The 15,283-nt window shown below is 45.3% G+C and overlaps 1 protein-coding gene across 1 annotated transcript in view; it reads left to right on the forward strand.

Moving 5' to 3' along the window:
* Positions 1-946: 946 nt before the first annotated feature.
* The window catches only part of LOC144594652 (serine/threonine-protein kinase/endoribonuclease IRE1-like), a 66,867-nt gene continuing 52,530 nt past the window's right edge, over positions 947-15,283 (forward strand). Inside the window, exon 1 of the mRNA XM_078401449.1 lies at positions 947-1,049. Coding sequence (XP_078257575.1) covers positions 972-1,049 — 78 coding nt within the window. The 5' untranslated portion in view covers positions 947-971. The remainder of the gene's footprint in view (positions 1,050-15,283) is intronic.

The raw sequence follows: 15,283 nt of genomic DNA on the forward strand, positions 1-15,283 counted from the left end.
CAGCAACCCATAAATAAATAAATGAACAAAAAGCCCGCAAGGTCAAGCACCTTCTGCCTCACAGTTGACAGACTATTGACCTCCTAACCCACGTAACTGGAGCACATCCAAGGCACTCTCGACCCTGATACAACACAATCAAATTCAAAACACAAAATGCCGGAGGAACTCAGTGGGTCAAGTAATACCTGTCCATTGGAGCCTGTCCATTGTTGATTGATTGAATGATACAGTGTGGAAACAGGACCTTCGGCCCACCGGGTCCATGCCGATCATTGATCACCCGTTCATACCAGTTCTATGCTATCCAACTTGCTCATCCACTCACTACACAATCCAAACCCACATGTCCTTGAGATGTGGGAGCCAACCAGATCACCTGGGGGAAACCCAAGCAGTCACAGGGGGAACGTGCAAACTCCACACAGACAGTACCCGAGGTCAGGATCGAACCCGTGTCCCTGGCGCCGTGAGGCAGCAATTCTACCAGCTGCGCCACCGTACTACAACACTTGATTTCCCTCCACAGATGCTGCCCGATCTGCTGAGTTCCCCCAGCACTTTGTGTTTAGCTCAAGATTCCAGCGTCTGCAGGTTTTTGGTGTCTCCACGTCAATCACGGTGATGGGGGCGGGGTCTTCTATGCCACTACTCGCCCCGCCCCCTTGCCGATTGACCCCGCCCCCTGTCGGTGATTGACGGACTGGATCCCCCCCCCCCCCCCACGCCCGCGATGACGCGTGTGGTTGACTGCCCCGCCCCCCCCCCCCCCCCGCCCCCGCGGTCGCCGACTCCGCCCCCTGTCCGTGACGGACGGACGGCCAGCCCCGCCCTTGCCGACCACGCCCCATGTCCGTGACGGACGGACGGCCAGCCCCGCCCTCCCCGACCCCATCCTGCCCGGCGGAGCGGGGCCGCCGAGTGACGGCGGGCGTCGGCAGAGCCGCCTGCAGTCGCGGCGCGGCGAGGCCATGGCCGGGTTCAGCGGAGACTCGTTGCTGCTGCCCGCCCGCATCCTCATGTTGTTGTTGTTGTTGACGGCGGGGCAGGTGAGTGTGAGGGCGGCGCGAGGGGGCGGTTGAAGCCGCCGGCGGCGGGACGGGCATCCACTAGGCCCGGTGGTGGCGGTTGCGGTGGAGCTGGCGGTGATGGTGGAGCTGGCGGGTGATGATGGAGCTGGCGGTGATGATGGAGCTGGCGGTGATGGTGGAGCTGGCGGGTGATGGTGGAGCTGGCGGGTGATGATGGAGCTGGCGGGTGATGGTGGAGCTGGCGGTGATGGTGGAGCTGGCGGTGATGGTGGAGCTGGCGGGTGATGGTGGAGCTGGCGGTGATGGTGGAGCTGGCGGTGATGGTGGAGCTGGCGGGGCGGTGGGCCGCTCCTCCACTCAGCCTGGCTGAAGGGGAAAGTCTGAGAGAGAGAGAGGAAAAAAAAAGACTCCCCCTGGCCTGGCCTCCATCCATCAGCCGGATAACGCTGAGGATTTGTACGAAAGGGAGTTGTCAGTCGGGTGAGACAAGTGTGTGTGTGTGGAGAGGAACTGTCCAGATGTTGGTTTACACCGAAGATAGACACGAAAATGCTGGAGAAACTCGGCGGGTCAGGCAGCATCTACTCTGGAGAGAATGAATAGGTGACTCTCTTCACTGAAGAAGGGTCTCGACCCGAAACGTCACCCATTCCTTCTCCCCTGAGATGCTACCTGACCCGCTGAGTTACTCCAGCATTTTGTGAATAAATACCTTAGATTTATACCAGCATCTGCAGTTATTTTCTTATATTCTTCTCTGAAGAAGCGTCTCGACCCGAAAATGTCACCAATTCCAGGCTTTTCTCCAGAGATGCTTGCTGCCTGACCCGCTGTGAGCTACTCCAGCATTTTTGTGCCCATCTTTGATAAGGAAAGTAATTGTCCTCTGTGGCAGGGTGACAGGCCGTGTCCGCATTTGAGTTATCGTCTTTAATTCATCGAGAGTATTGTGTGTAATTCTGTTCGCCCCATTGCAGGCTTTGGAAAGAGTTCTGAAAAGGTTTACAAGGGTGCTGACACAAGGAACTGCAGATGTTGGCTTACAAAAAAAAGTCACACAGTGCTGGAGTTTAGTTTTAGTGTTAGAGATGCAGCCCCTCGGCCCACTGTGTCTGTGCCCACCGGCGATCCCTGCACACTAACACTATCCTACACAATTTACAATATTACCAGGTCAATTTGCCTACAAGCTTGTATGCCTTTGGAGTGTGGGAGGGAGCCGGAGCACCCGGAGAAAACCCACGCAGGTCACGGGGAGAACGTACAAACTTTGTACAAACAGCACCTGTAGTCAGGATTGAACCTGTGTTTCTGGTGCTGTAAGGCAGCAACTTCTACCGCTGTGCCACCATACCACTCAGTGGGTCAGGCAGCATTTGTGGAGAATGTAGACAAGTGACGTTTCAGATAGGTGATGTTTCCTGTTTGGATCTTTCTTCAGACCCTTCATTCTAAAAAAACATTAGGTATGTAGGTTAATTGGCTGGGTAAATGTAAAAATTGTCCCTAGTGGGTGTGGGATACTGTTAATGTGCGGGGATTGCTGGGCGGCGCGGACTTGGTGGGCCGAAAAGGCCTGTTTCCGGCTGTATATATATGATATGATATCCATATTGTCCAGAGATGCTGCCTAACCCGCTGTTACTCCAGCACTTTGTGTCTTTTTTACCAGAATGCTGCCTGAATTAGAGGGGATTTGCTACAAGGAGACGGACAAACTCGAATTGTTTCTTCTGGAATGTTGGGGGTTGAGAGGAGATCTGATAGGTTTAAAATTATGGGAGGCATAGATAGGGTAGACCCAGGGTGGAAATGTCAATGACAAGAGGCATAGCTTTAAGATGACAGGGGCAAAGTTTAAAGGAGATGTGCAGGACAAGTTTATTTGTACAGAGAGTGGTGAGTGCCTGGAATGCTTTGCCAGGCAGGGTGGTGGAACAGATACGATAGTGGCGTTTGAGGCTTTTGGATAGGCAGATGGATCTGCAAGATATGGAGGGATATAGATCACGTGCAAGTAGAGGAGATTAGTGTATATTTGCATCATGCTCGGCACAGATATTGTGGTGTGAAGGGTCTGCTCTGATGCTGTACTGTTCGATCAGTCAGTCTTAATTCGCTGGATGTGTATGATGCAACAAAGTAAAACTCAGTAAAGGAGGAAAAAAGGATTGATTAAGAAAGTTAAAAGAGGGCAAACTTGCAGAGAAAATTAAAATTCACTGGGTTTAGGTTCAGGTTTATTATTGTCATGTGTACCAAGGTACAGTGAAAAACTTTGTTTTGCATGCTGTCTAATCAAATCAGATAATACTATACATAAATACAATCAAGCCGAGCTGGAGTTTAGAAGGATGAGAGGGGATCTTATAGAGACGTATAAAATTATGAAAGGACTGGACAAGCTAGATGCAGGAAAAATGTTGCCAATGTTGGGGGAGTCCAGAACCAGGGGCCACAGTCTAAGAATAAAGTGGAGGCCATTTAAAACTGAGGTGAGAAAAAAACTATTTCACCCAGAGAGTTGTGAATTTGTGGAATTCTCTGCCACAGAAGGCAGTGGAGGCCAACTCACTGGATGAATTTAAAAGAGAGTTAGATAGAGCTCTAGGGACTAGTGGAATCAAGGGATATGGGGAGAAAGCAGGCACAGGTTACTGATTATGGATGATCAGCCATGATCATAATGAATGGCGGTGCAGGCTCAATGGGCCAATGGCCTCCTCCTGCACCTATTTTCTATGTTTCTATGAACTCAAATACAATAGGGAGAGCGAAGAGCAAGATACAGAGTGCAGAATACAGTTCTTAGTGTTGTAATGCAACAGTTCCAGTGACAAAAGTCCAATGTCTGTAAAGGGGTGGAGGTGAATTGGACAGTAGGTTAGCTCGCTATGAAACCTTCCACAGATACACAAAGTAAAAAAGATGAGTGGAAACTAATGTGGTTTCCTTAAATTGAAAATTGAGGGAATTTATAATGGGGAGCCTGACATTGGCAGTGGGGAAAATGCTGGAAGATAGACACAAAATGCTGGAGTAACTCAGCGGGTCAGGCAGCATCTCTGGAGAGAAGGAATGGGTGACGTTTTGGGCCGAGACCCTTCTTCAGAAAAGACTGAAGAGTCTGTTATAAGAGTCTTCTGTTATAACAGAAGAGTCTGTTATAGAGTCTGTTATAAAAGATGCATTACCAGAGCAGTGAATAGGAATGAATACGTTTATTGGCCAAGTATGCATATACAAGGAATGTGCCTTGGTGCTCCGCTCACAAATGACAACACAAACATATGTTAACAATTAAGAATAAAGCATAAACATATCAAAACAATAAGGATACACCATTACGGTCTAAACATGTGGGTGAAAATAAACCAGAGCAAAAAAGAGACTACAGACTTTGGTTATTGAGTAGAACTATCACTCGTGAATAAAAGCTGTTTTTATGTCTGGCTGTGGCTGCTTTGACAGTCCGGAGTCGCCGACCAGAAGGAAGTGATTCGAAGAGTTTGTGGCCAGGGTGAGAGGGACATCATGCTTGACAAATGTACTGGATTTCTTTTGATGATGTATAAATGAGGGAGAACTAGTTGATGTGGTATATTTGGCCTTCCAGAAGGTTTTCAGTAAAGTCTCACATAAGTGATTGGTGCTCTAGATGAAAGCACCAAGGATTGGGGGTAAGGTGACACAGATAATGGGCTGGCTGCCCAACTGAAAAGGGAATTGGACGAAGCAGGCCATTTTCCGAGTGGGAGGCTTTGACTGGTTGAATACCACAGAAATTAGTGCTGGAACCCCAGCTACTCACTATATATTAATGATGAGGGAATTAAATTCCCAGTTATAGGTGATGCAAAGCTGCGTGGGAGTGTAAACTATCAGAAGGTTATGGTGAAGTGATGAAAGTAAGTGTGCAGGTGTGGTAAGAGGTAAAAAGGCAATGGTTTCTTGTCCTTCATAGTCAGAGGACTCCAGTGCAGGAGCAGGCGAAATGTTGCAGCTATCATACCTATATCTTGAGTATTGTGCGCAGTTGTGCCATAGAGTCACACACCCCAGAAACAGGCGCTTCGGCCCAACTTGTCCATGCCAACTAAGATGCCCCATCAAAGCTCATCCCATTTGCATGAATTTGCTCCGTATCCCTCTAAACCTTTCCTATCCATGTACCTGTCCAAGTGTTTTTTAATTGTTGCTATAGTATCTGCTCAACTCTCAGCTTATTCCATAGATTCACCACCCTCTCAGTGAAAAGTTGCTTCTCAGGTTCCTATAAAATCTTCCCCTCTCACGTGTCCTCCTTTCCTAAGGATATTCTTGCTGTGTAGGGAATGCATTTAAGATTCATCAGACTGGCTCACAATTGTATGCACAGAAATAGGTCCTTCAGCCCACTTGTTCATGCCAGCCACAAGTGCCCAGCTATACTAATCCTATTATCCAGGACGAGGGCAGCAGACGTCTACGTTGTGCTGATTTGAGATGCTTGTCCAGGTGCAGCCTAAATATCGTGAGATTCTCTGCCATCCTCGCCCCTTCCATGATGGGATGGCGGGGTGGATGTGTGAGGTGATTTAGTTCAATTAGGCTCAGAATTTCAGAAAAATGAGAGGGAATCCTGCAGAAAACTCTAACCAGACTAAACAAATTAATGCGGGAAGGAGTGGATACGAAAGTGGGATAACGTAGAACTAGTATTAATGGGTGATTGATTGTTGGCATGGCCTCGGTGGGCCAAAGGGCCAGTTTCTACACTGTATCTTTCAATCAATTTGAACTTCATGTCGTGAAAAAAAAAGAAATTATTCATTTTTCATTAAATAAAAATTGGCTTGATGGCTGAACAATATATTTGTTTGCTACTCCTACCTGGGATAATAATCAGGATAATCTGACTACGTTTACCATGGGGAAGGAATAACAAAGTATCCAGTGAATCCTTGTGGGAATATAAGCACAGTTAAATAACCTACTGACATTTATAAAACAACACATGATGAATGATCTCTTGATTGTGGTAATGACACTAATTGGTCAATACCCCATCAGAGAAAGAAGATTGACAGCAGAGAAAGTTGGTGGGGGATGGAGGGGGGTGGGAATCATTTGAAGAGCAACTTGTGGTTTCTTTCCCAAGCAAACGGTATATTCTGTGAGCATTGCATTTCGATCTCATGGTGGAAGGTTTGTCCACTTGTTTCCATGATCCTCTTTTGAGAAGGCACCCGGTGGTCTGCTGCTCGTATGAATGCCAAGAGATGTGCAAGGTTGGTATTCAGAAACCAAGTGCTTAGTTTTTCCCCTTGGTGCCTCAGGCGAACTTTGAAAGAGCTTTGGCCCACTGGTGACTGAACAACCAACAGCCACGGCCATCTTTTTAATGAGGAAATTCACCTCGACTATCTTGTCAGCGTCTAGTAGCACCCCAAGACAATGCCGCCCATGACAGTGTGGCCAACTACAATGCCTACTCGATCCAACTCGGTTTGCCCACATTACCACTGTTGTCGACCCGATCAATAACAACGATGAGACAACATAGAAACATAGAACATAGAACATAGAAACATAGAAAATAGGTGCAGGAGTAGGCCATTTGGCCCTTCGATCCTGCACCGCCATTCAATATGATCATGGCTGATCATCTAGCTCAGTAACCTGTACCTGCCTTCTCTCCATACCCCCTGATCCCTTTAGCCATAAGGGCCACATCTAACTCCCTCTTAAATATAGCCAATGAACTGGCCTCAACTACCTTCTGCGGCAGAGAATTCCACAGACTCACCACTCTCTGTGAAGAAATGTTTTCTCATCTCGGTCCTAAAAGACTTCCCCCTTATCCTTAAGCTGTGACCCCTGGTTCTGGACTTCCCCAACATCGGGAACAATCTTCCCGCACCTAGCCTCTCCAACCCCTTAAGAATTTTATGTGTTTCAATAAGATCCCCCCTCAGTCTTCTAAATTCCAGCGAGTATAAGCCCAGTCTATCCAGTCTTTCTTCATATGAAAGTCCTGCCATCCCAGGGATCAATCTGGTGAACCTTCTCTGTACTCCCTCTAAGACATAAGGGAAGGCGGCTGAGAATCCAGATCATGGTATCAGGACACCAATCAACCCCCTAACGTCAGTAAGATGAAAGAGTTGGTTGTTAACCTAAGGAAGCGAGGGATGAACACAATCAACTTCATCAATGGAAGAAGAAACATAGAAAATAGGTGCAGGAGTAGGCCATTCGGCCATTCGAGCCAGCACTGTCTTTCAATATGATCATGGCTGATCATCAAAAATCAGCACCCTCTTCTGGCTTTTTCCTCATATCCATTGATTCCCTTAGCCCTAAGGGCTAAATCTAACTCTCTCTTGAAAACATCCAGTGAATTGGCCTCCATTGCCTTCTGTGGCAGAGAATTCCACAGATTCACAACTCTCTGGGTAAAAAAGTTTTTCCTCGTCTCAGTCCTAAATGGCCTACACCTTATTCTTAAACTGTGACCCCTGGTTCTGGACTTCCCCAACATCGGGAACATTTTTTCTGCATCTACCCTGTCCAATCCTCTAAGAATTTTATATGTTTCTATAAGATCCCCTCTCATCCTTCTAAATTCCAGCGAATACAAGCCCAGTCGACCCATTCTTTCATCATACGTTAGTCCTACCATCCCGGGAATTAACCTGGTGAATCTATGCTGCACTCCATCAATGGCAATAACGTCCTTCCTCAAATTAGGAGACCAAAATTGCACACAATACTCCAGGTGCGGTCTTACCTGGGCTCTGTACAACTGCAATAGGACTTCCTTGCTCCTAAACTCAAATTCTCTTGCAATGAAGGCCAACATGCTATTTATTCATTGGCTTTCTGTACCTGCATGCTTACTTTCAGTGACTGATGTACAAGCACACCCAGGTCTCGTTGCACTTCCCCTTCTCCTAATCTGACACCATTCAGATAATAATCTGCCTTCCTGTTCTTGCCACCAAAGTGGATAGCCTCACATTTATCCACATTATACTGCATCTGCCATGCTTCTGCCCACTCACCCAACCTATCCAAGTCACCCTGCAGCTTCATAGCATCCTCCTTGCAGCTCACACTGCGTGAGTCTCCTGAAGAAGGGTTTCAGGCCGAAACATCACCTATTCCTTTTTTCCAGAGATGCTGCCTGACCTACTGAGGTATGCCAGCATTTTGTGTCCTTCTTCATCAAGGGAGCTGCTCCAGGCATCCATATCACCAGCAACCTAACCTGGTGCCTTCACACAGATGCAGTGATCAAGAAAGCGCATCAGTGTACACTCAGCATGTCCACGAGCATTCTCTCAAACTTCTGCAGATGTGCTGTAGAAAGTATTCAGATGGGATGCATCTTACCTGTGTATGGTAACTGCTCTGCTTTTGACTGCCTGAACGTGCTGAGAGTGGTGAACACAGCCCAGTCCATCAAACGCTCATCACTTCCTTCCATCCAGTCCATCCTCAGTGCATTGCATCAGGAAGACTGACTGGAACTATCGCCAAGGATGCCTGTCACCATGGCTATTCTCTTTTCCCTCCCATCTTCTGAGAGAAGATCTATGATCTTGAACACTCAAGACATCCAGACGAGAACATCTTCTTCCTCACTGCGATCCACCTCCTGAACCAACCTCTTTCATACTCCATACCCAGAGCTCCTGCCACGCACTCCTGCCCTCAACTCTGCCTCATTTGGCTATTCTGTTATTGTACCTTAATGGCTTTTGTGTGCTAATTAGACTTGCTGTACAATCTTGCACCATTTTGCAGTTTTGCACTCATCTTTTTTTTATTGTTGTGTTTATCATTACTGTGTGTGTACTGATAGCTCTGTGAGCTTCATGGGAATTATGCACCCTGGTCTGTATGGCAATAAACTATTCTGATCTGTATCTGAACTTGGGACTTGTTTTAAGCTTTTAGTATTAGCAGTGATGTTTTTGCATCTGTCCTGCAGCTATTGAGACACAGTAACCCTCGTCAGCTAGACTCTCATGGAACCATAGTTGCTTAATATTTAATTTGCTGATTGCACTACTGGTCTGTTTGTGGGCCTTTGAAGGTTTGGCAGTACAGTGGAAATAGAAAACATTTGTGTTGCACGGTTAGTCTTTGTTACATATTTAAAACATTTTCAGTTTGTTAATTAGTGTCATCAGTTCAATAGACAATAGACAATAGGTGCAGGAGTAGGCCATTCGGTCCTTCAAGCCAGCACCACCATTCAATGTGATCATGGCTGATCATTCTCAATCAGTACCCCGTTCCTGCCTTCTCCCCATACCCCCTGACTCCGCTATCCGTAAGAGCTCTATCTAGCTCTCTCTTGAATGCATTCAGAGAATTGGCCTCCACTGCCTTCTGAGGCAGAGAATTCCACAGATTCACAACTCTCTGACTGAAAAAGTTTTTCCTAATCTCCGTTCTAAATGGCCTACCCCTTATTCTTAAACTGTGGCCCCTGGTTCTGGACTCCCCCAACATTGGGAACATGTTTTCTGCCTCTAACGTGTCCAACCCCTTAATAATCTTATACGTTTCGATAAGATCCCCTCTCATCCTTCTAAATTCCAGTGTATACAAGCCTAGTGAATCCAGTCTTTCATTAGTTCCAGGAGCAGAATCGGGCCAGTTAGCCCATTGAGTCTACTCCACCTTTAAATCATGGCTGATCTATCTTTCCCTCTCAACCCCATTCTGCTGCCTTCTCCTCATAATCCCTGACACACGAACTAATCATGAATTATGAATCTGTCAATCTCCACCTTAAAAAAAAAAATCCATTGACTTGGCTTCCACAGCTGTCTGTGGCAATCAATTTCACAGATTCACCACCCTCTGACTAAAGAAATTCTTCCTTTCTAAAGATACATCCTATTATTCGGAGGCAATGGCCTCTGGTCCTAGACTCTCCCACTAGGTTCAAATGCTTGTTCAGCTGGTCCTTAAGGTTGCGCTGAAATTTCTTCATTGTGAATGCTTTGACAGGGGCAGGGGCTTTGACCTAAATTGTTAATTCCCTTTCTCCTTCCACAGAAACTGCCAGACTAGTGTGTTTGCAACACTTGCTGCAGAGAAATATTCCCGTCATCTCCCTTTTCTGTTCACTGTTGTTGTGCCATTCTGTTTTCCAGTTTTGTAGATAACGTAACTTAAGCAGCTCAGAAGTGACCTTGATGGGGCATAGTTGCAGAATAAGCAGCCAAGATTGTGATGAGTTAGAATTTCTTGCTTCCTGTAGGGTTGAGAAGTCATTGAATTTGCTACCACCGAGAACTGTCAAGGCCATCACTGAATGTATTCATAGCTAAGAGATGGATGATTGGACCATGACAGGGTGAGGGGTAATGGAGAGCAGGCAGGAAAGTGAAAACAAGACCAAGATCAGGTTATTGTGATTTTAATGGACAGTGGAGGAGAGACCATTTGCCTTACCTCTCCTAGCCTTTGTCTTCCACATTTACTCATTTTTTTCCAAACGTGATATTAAAGACAGTTAATACAGTTTTCTTATCAGAAATAAAATTTTCCGTTTGACAATATTTTGCATCAGATTAATACTTCAAAGGAAGTCTGTGGTCTGTGAATTGGTAGAACAGGCACACTCAGTTCTGCTAAAGGCAGAGAAGGCACAGTATACTGATTTTATTTATATGATGAATTTATTGTCAAAAAGCACACTCCTGACCAAGCGTAACATTTGCCAGGTGAGTGCTTGTTACCTCTTATTGTGTAGGATCTCTTGGCCAAGTACAGCAATTTATGCAAAACTTTTGCTTAATCATAATGTGTTCCCTCAATTATTTTTTATTTGCGTTTGTTACAGATAATCTCTCACCATTGTTACCGAGAGCTTTCAAAAAGTCTAATTGGTCTTATTGTGCTTGATGCAAGCATGACATTCCTTGGAAGTTGGTCTATTTTATCAGGATCAAATTTTGGTTGAACTTGAGAAATAATGCATTGGCGATGGACAAAATAGCAGCTGAAGGTTTTGAAACAAAGACAAATAATCCTGGAAAAAATGTCATGCTGTAGGTTTTCTGTTTAATTGGTGTGCATTTGCATGTGCCCGTGGTAGGTGGAGATATTTTTCTTACTATTAAATGAAGATATATTCCGTCTACTATCCTAGCTATTGTGATATTGTTTTCCTTTGGTGCTCTGCATCAGCCCATATAGCTCTTATAGTACAAAGCACAAAGTGCTGGGGGGGAACTCGGTGGATCAGGCAGCATCTGGGGAGGGAAATAGGAGAAATGTGAGGTATTGGATTTTGGGAAGTCTTAACATGGGCAGGACCTTCACAGTGAATGGTAGGGCTCTGGGGAGAGTTGTAGAGCAGAGGGCTCTAGGAATGCAGGTGCGTGGTTCCTTGAAGGTCAAGTCGCAGGTAGATCAGATGATCAAAAAGGCTTTTGGTACATTGGCCTTCATCAGTCAGAGTATTGAGTATAGTTGGGAGGTCATGTTGCAGTTGTCTAAGACGTTGGTGAGACTGCATTTAGAGTATTGTGTTCAGTTCTATGCACCATGTTATAAGAAAGATGTTGTCAAGCTGGAATGGGTACAGAGAAGATTTAAGAGGGTGTTGTCAGGACTAGAGGTTCTGAGCTATAAGGATAGGTTGAGTAGGCTGGGACTCTATTCCTGGAGCGCAGGAGGATGAGGGGTGATCTGATAAAGCTGTATAAAATCATGAGGGGAATAGATCGGGTGTTTGCACACAGTCTCTTGCCCAGAGTAGGGGAATTGAGGACCAGAGGACATACGTTTAAGGTGAAGGGGAAAAGATTAATAGAAATCTGAGGGGTAACTTTTTCACACAAAGGGTGATGAGTGTATGGAACAAGCTGCCAGAGGAGGTAGTTGAGGCTGGCACTATCCTACATTTAAGAAGCAGTTGAACAGGTACATAGATAGGACAAGTTTGGAGGGATACGTACCAAATCCAGGCAGGTGGGTCTAGTGTAACTGGGACATGTTGGCCAGTGTGGGCAAGTTGGGCTGGAGGGCCTGTTTCCACACTGTATCACTCTGAATGGTTTTGGGTCAGGATCCCTCTTCAGACTGTAGTAGGGTCCTGACCGAAACATCGCCGGTCCATTCCCTCCCCAGATGCTGCCTGACCCGCCAAGTTCCTCCAGCACTTTGTGCTTTGCTCAAGATTCCCGCATCTGGTTTCTTGTGTCTCCTCTGGTTCTTGAAAGTAACCGGGTAATAATGTTCCTACTTAAATTTTGTCTTAATGAGTGGTTGCTGACCTTTCTGCAAAGGTTGATGATTGAAATTGGGAGGTAGTATGTTCCGAGGTCATATCTTCATCCAACTGCTTGGGCGATGCCTTATTATGAATGTGTTCCAAAGTGCCGTGTGTAGCCTTCCCCATGTGTCCTTGTATCACTTCTTTATCAAACGGTGCTGCACCTGCTGAAACAGGATCTAGCCGTGCAGAATGGATTATAGGAACTTGAAAAATTCATAAAGCAGAGAAGGTCATTTATGTTGATGGTGGTGGAAATGAATGCCTAATCCCAACTTTAAACTCTTGGTCTTTGGCCCTGCAGGTCATGGCTTTGTTCACCCATTTTCTTTTATCAGTGCAGGCACAGTAATATCTACCTCACTGGAAAGCTTCAATCTGATTTTACTGGACTTTATCTCGCGGTAAGCATTATTCCCTTTACCATGAAGACAGAAACAAAAGGCTAGAGTAACTTCAGTGGGTCAGGCAGCATCTCTCGAGAAAAAGAAAAGGTGACATTTCGGGTCGAGACCCTTCAGACAAAGTCTTTCTCTGAAGGGTCTCGACCTGAAACATCACCAATTCCTTTTCTCCAGAGATGCTGCCTGACCTGCTGAGTTACTCCAGCCTTTTGTGTCTGTCTTTGGTTTAAACCAGCATCTGCAGTTCCTCCCTACACATTCTCTTTATCATGTATCTGTACACTGTGGATGGCTCGATGTTAATCATGTATTGTCTTTCCACTGACTGGTTAGCATGCAATAAAAGTGTTTCACCAACCCTCGGTACGTGTGACAATAAATTAAACTAACTAAAATATCAGTGTAGGAAAATAACTGCAGATGCTGGTACAAATCGAATGTATCATAAAATGCTGGAGTAACTCAGCAGGTCAGGCAGCATCTAGGAGAGAGGGAATGGCCTAGTTGCTGCCTGACCTGCTGAGTTACTCCAGCATTTTGTGATACTAACTAAAATATCATGTTCTTTGACTGAAATTGTGCCTAGAGTCCTCAATGCAAGTTTTTCTTCAGTTTCCTACTAACCCCCCACTCCTGCCTTTCCCCAGTGGTGTTAGCGTTGAGCTTGTATAATCATGCTGTCCCTGGCAAACACTTCAAACTGGTTACTCATTTCATGGCTTGAAAGTTGAGCATGCTTCACAGTCAAGCCTGATCTCGCACTCAGCCGATCTTTGGACCTATCTGGACTTTTTGAAACTTTCTTTGCTTCCTTCCAAACGTAATGGGATGCTAAAGCTACCTGTAAAGACGCCCCAGTTGATGTATTAATTTTCACGTCTGGGCTCTGGGCGGTAATCTGTGATGTTCAGCGTCACACTTGGTTACAGATTTTTCCAGGCGTTACTCTGCTGTGGCCAGTTCTGTGAAGATTTCACAGAATAGTCAGTCTGGATTTTGCGCTAGTTTGGGAATTGCAACCTTCTCAGTCAAACAAGAGTGCCTCCAACTGAGTTAACATAAGGAACAGTAATAATAACAGTTTGGAGCTGCCTTTGCTATTCATCAACTTCATGGCTGATCCTCTGCTTCACTGCCATTTTCCAGCACTATCTTCGTAACCCTTGATTCTTTTTATGTCCAGATTTATTGTTCACTGTTTGGAATGAACACTGTAAATGTGGTAAATGTGCCCACACAGCTGTCCCAGTAGCGAAACCCTCTGACGAGACTTCTCCACATCACAATCCTAAACAGCCTGCCCCTTATTTTCCCCTGAAACCTCACTCTGGGGCAACATCCTCCTTGCTTCTAGCTTGACTTGCTGTTCTTAGAATTTTTGAGGAGATTTCCACTCATTTTCCAAAATGCCCAAGAATAGGTCCTAGTCTACTCAATCTCTCCTTGTGTGGCAAACCCAGGCCAGTCCAGTGCATCTTTGCTGCGCTCTCTCCCCGGCAAGTGTATCTTTTATATAAGGAGACCAAAACTGTACCGAGGAGTAATGCTGCATTTTCACAGAGGCCCTATATAATTACTGAGACATCCTTAATCCTGTAATCAAACCTTGCGTAACATGGGTTACAATGGCTCTCTTAATTACTTGCTGCACCTGTAAGCTGTCCGTCAGTAACTTGTGTACAAGTACACTAAGTCACTTTGAGCATCAACAGCATCCGATCTTTCAACACTGGGTCTTTCAAGCATTTCCCTGGGTGCTCTGGTCATTACATTGGTGTTACATTACCACCAACGCAAAATGTCACCCGTCCATTTCCCTCCACAGATGCTGCCTGACGTGCTGAGTTCTTCCAGCACATTATTTTTTGCTTAAAATTTCAGCATCTGCAGTTCCTTGTGTCTCTATTCATTCTGTCCTACGTTCTTTAATTACTGTATATATGAAATACAATGAGCCTTTTTGAAGTAACTTGAAATAATTTTGGAGGATGAGTTTTGTCAGTGAATGGTTTGTGGGGGTGCAGATGGATTTTAAATGGCAGATCTCAGCTCATTTTTATATTGGTTAGCACAGACTCCAGGTGACCACTTTTAATAGGTGAAATTTCACTGATACTACCCCGAGTTGCATCAGAATAAGCAGTTGAAGGAATTGTTTGGCTTTATTCTGTTAATTCTCTTGTCGTGCAACCTTTTTGAACACACTCTGATCAGGCCACGGTTTCAATAAGCTTGTCCCATTTAGTTTGACCCTTTGAAGATGTTGATAAGTTTTTATGAATAGCCTTGGTGTTAAGTTTACATTTTTTAGGTCAGTTCAGCGCACACCAAACTGAATTATACTGACTCAACTTGGAAAGCAATCTTTTGATAAATATTTAATTTCCCAGATAATGGCAGTACCGAGGCAACTTTTTGTCATGACTTGGAATCGTGTTTAGTAGCTAGTTGTTTAGAATACAGAGCACTTCTATATTTCCATGTGGGGACACCTTTTCCGATGGAGTAAGGCTGCGGGTCAGACAGGATCCCTGGACAACATGGATAGGTGATGGTTTTTCATT

This window comes from Rhinoraja longicauda, chromosome 6 (genome assembly GCF_053455715.1).
Source record: "Rhinoraja longicauda isolate Sanriku21f chromosome 6, sRhiLon1.1, whole genome shotgun sequence".
NCBI lineage: Eukaryota > Metazoa > Chordata > Chondrichthyes > Rajiformes > Arhynchobatidae > Rhinoraja > Rhinoraja longicauda.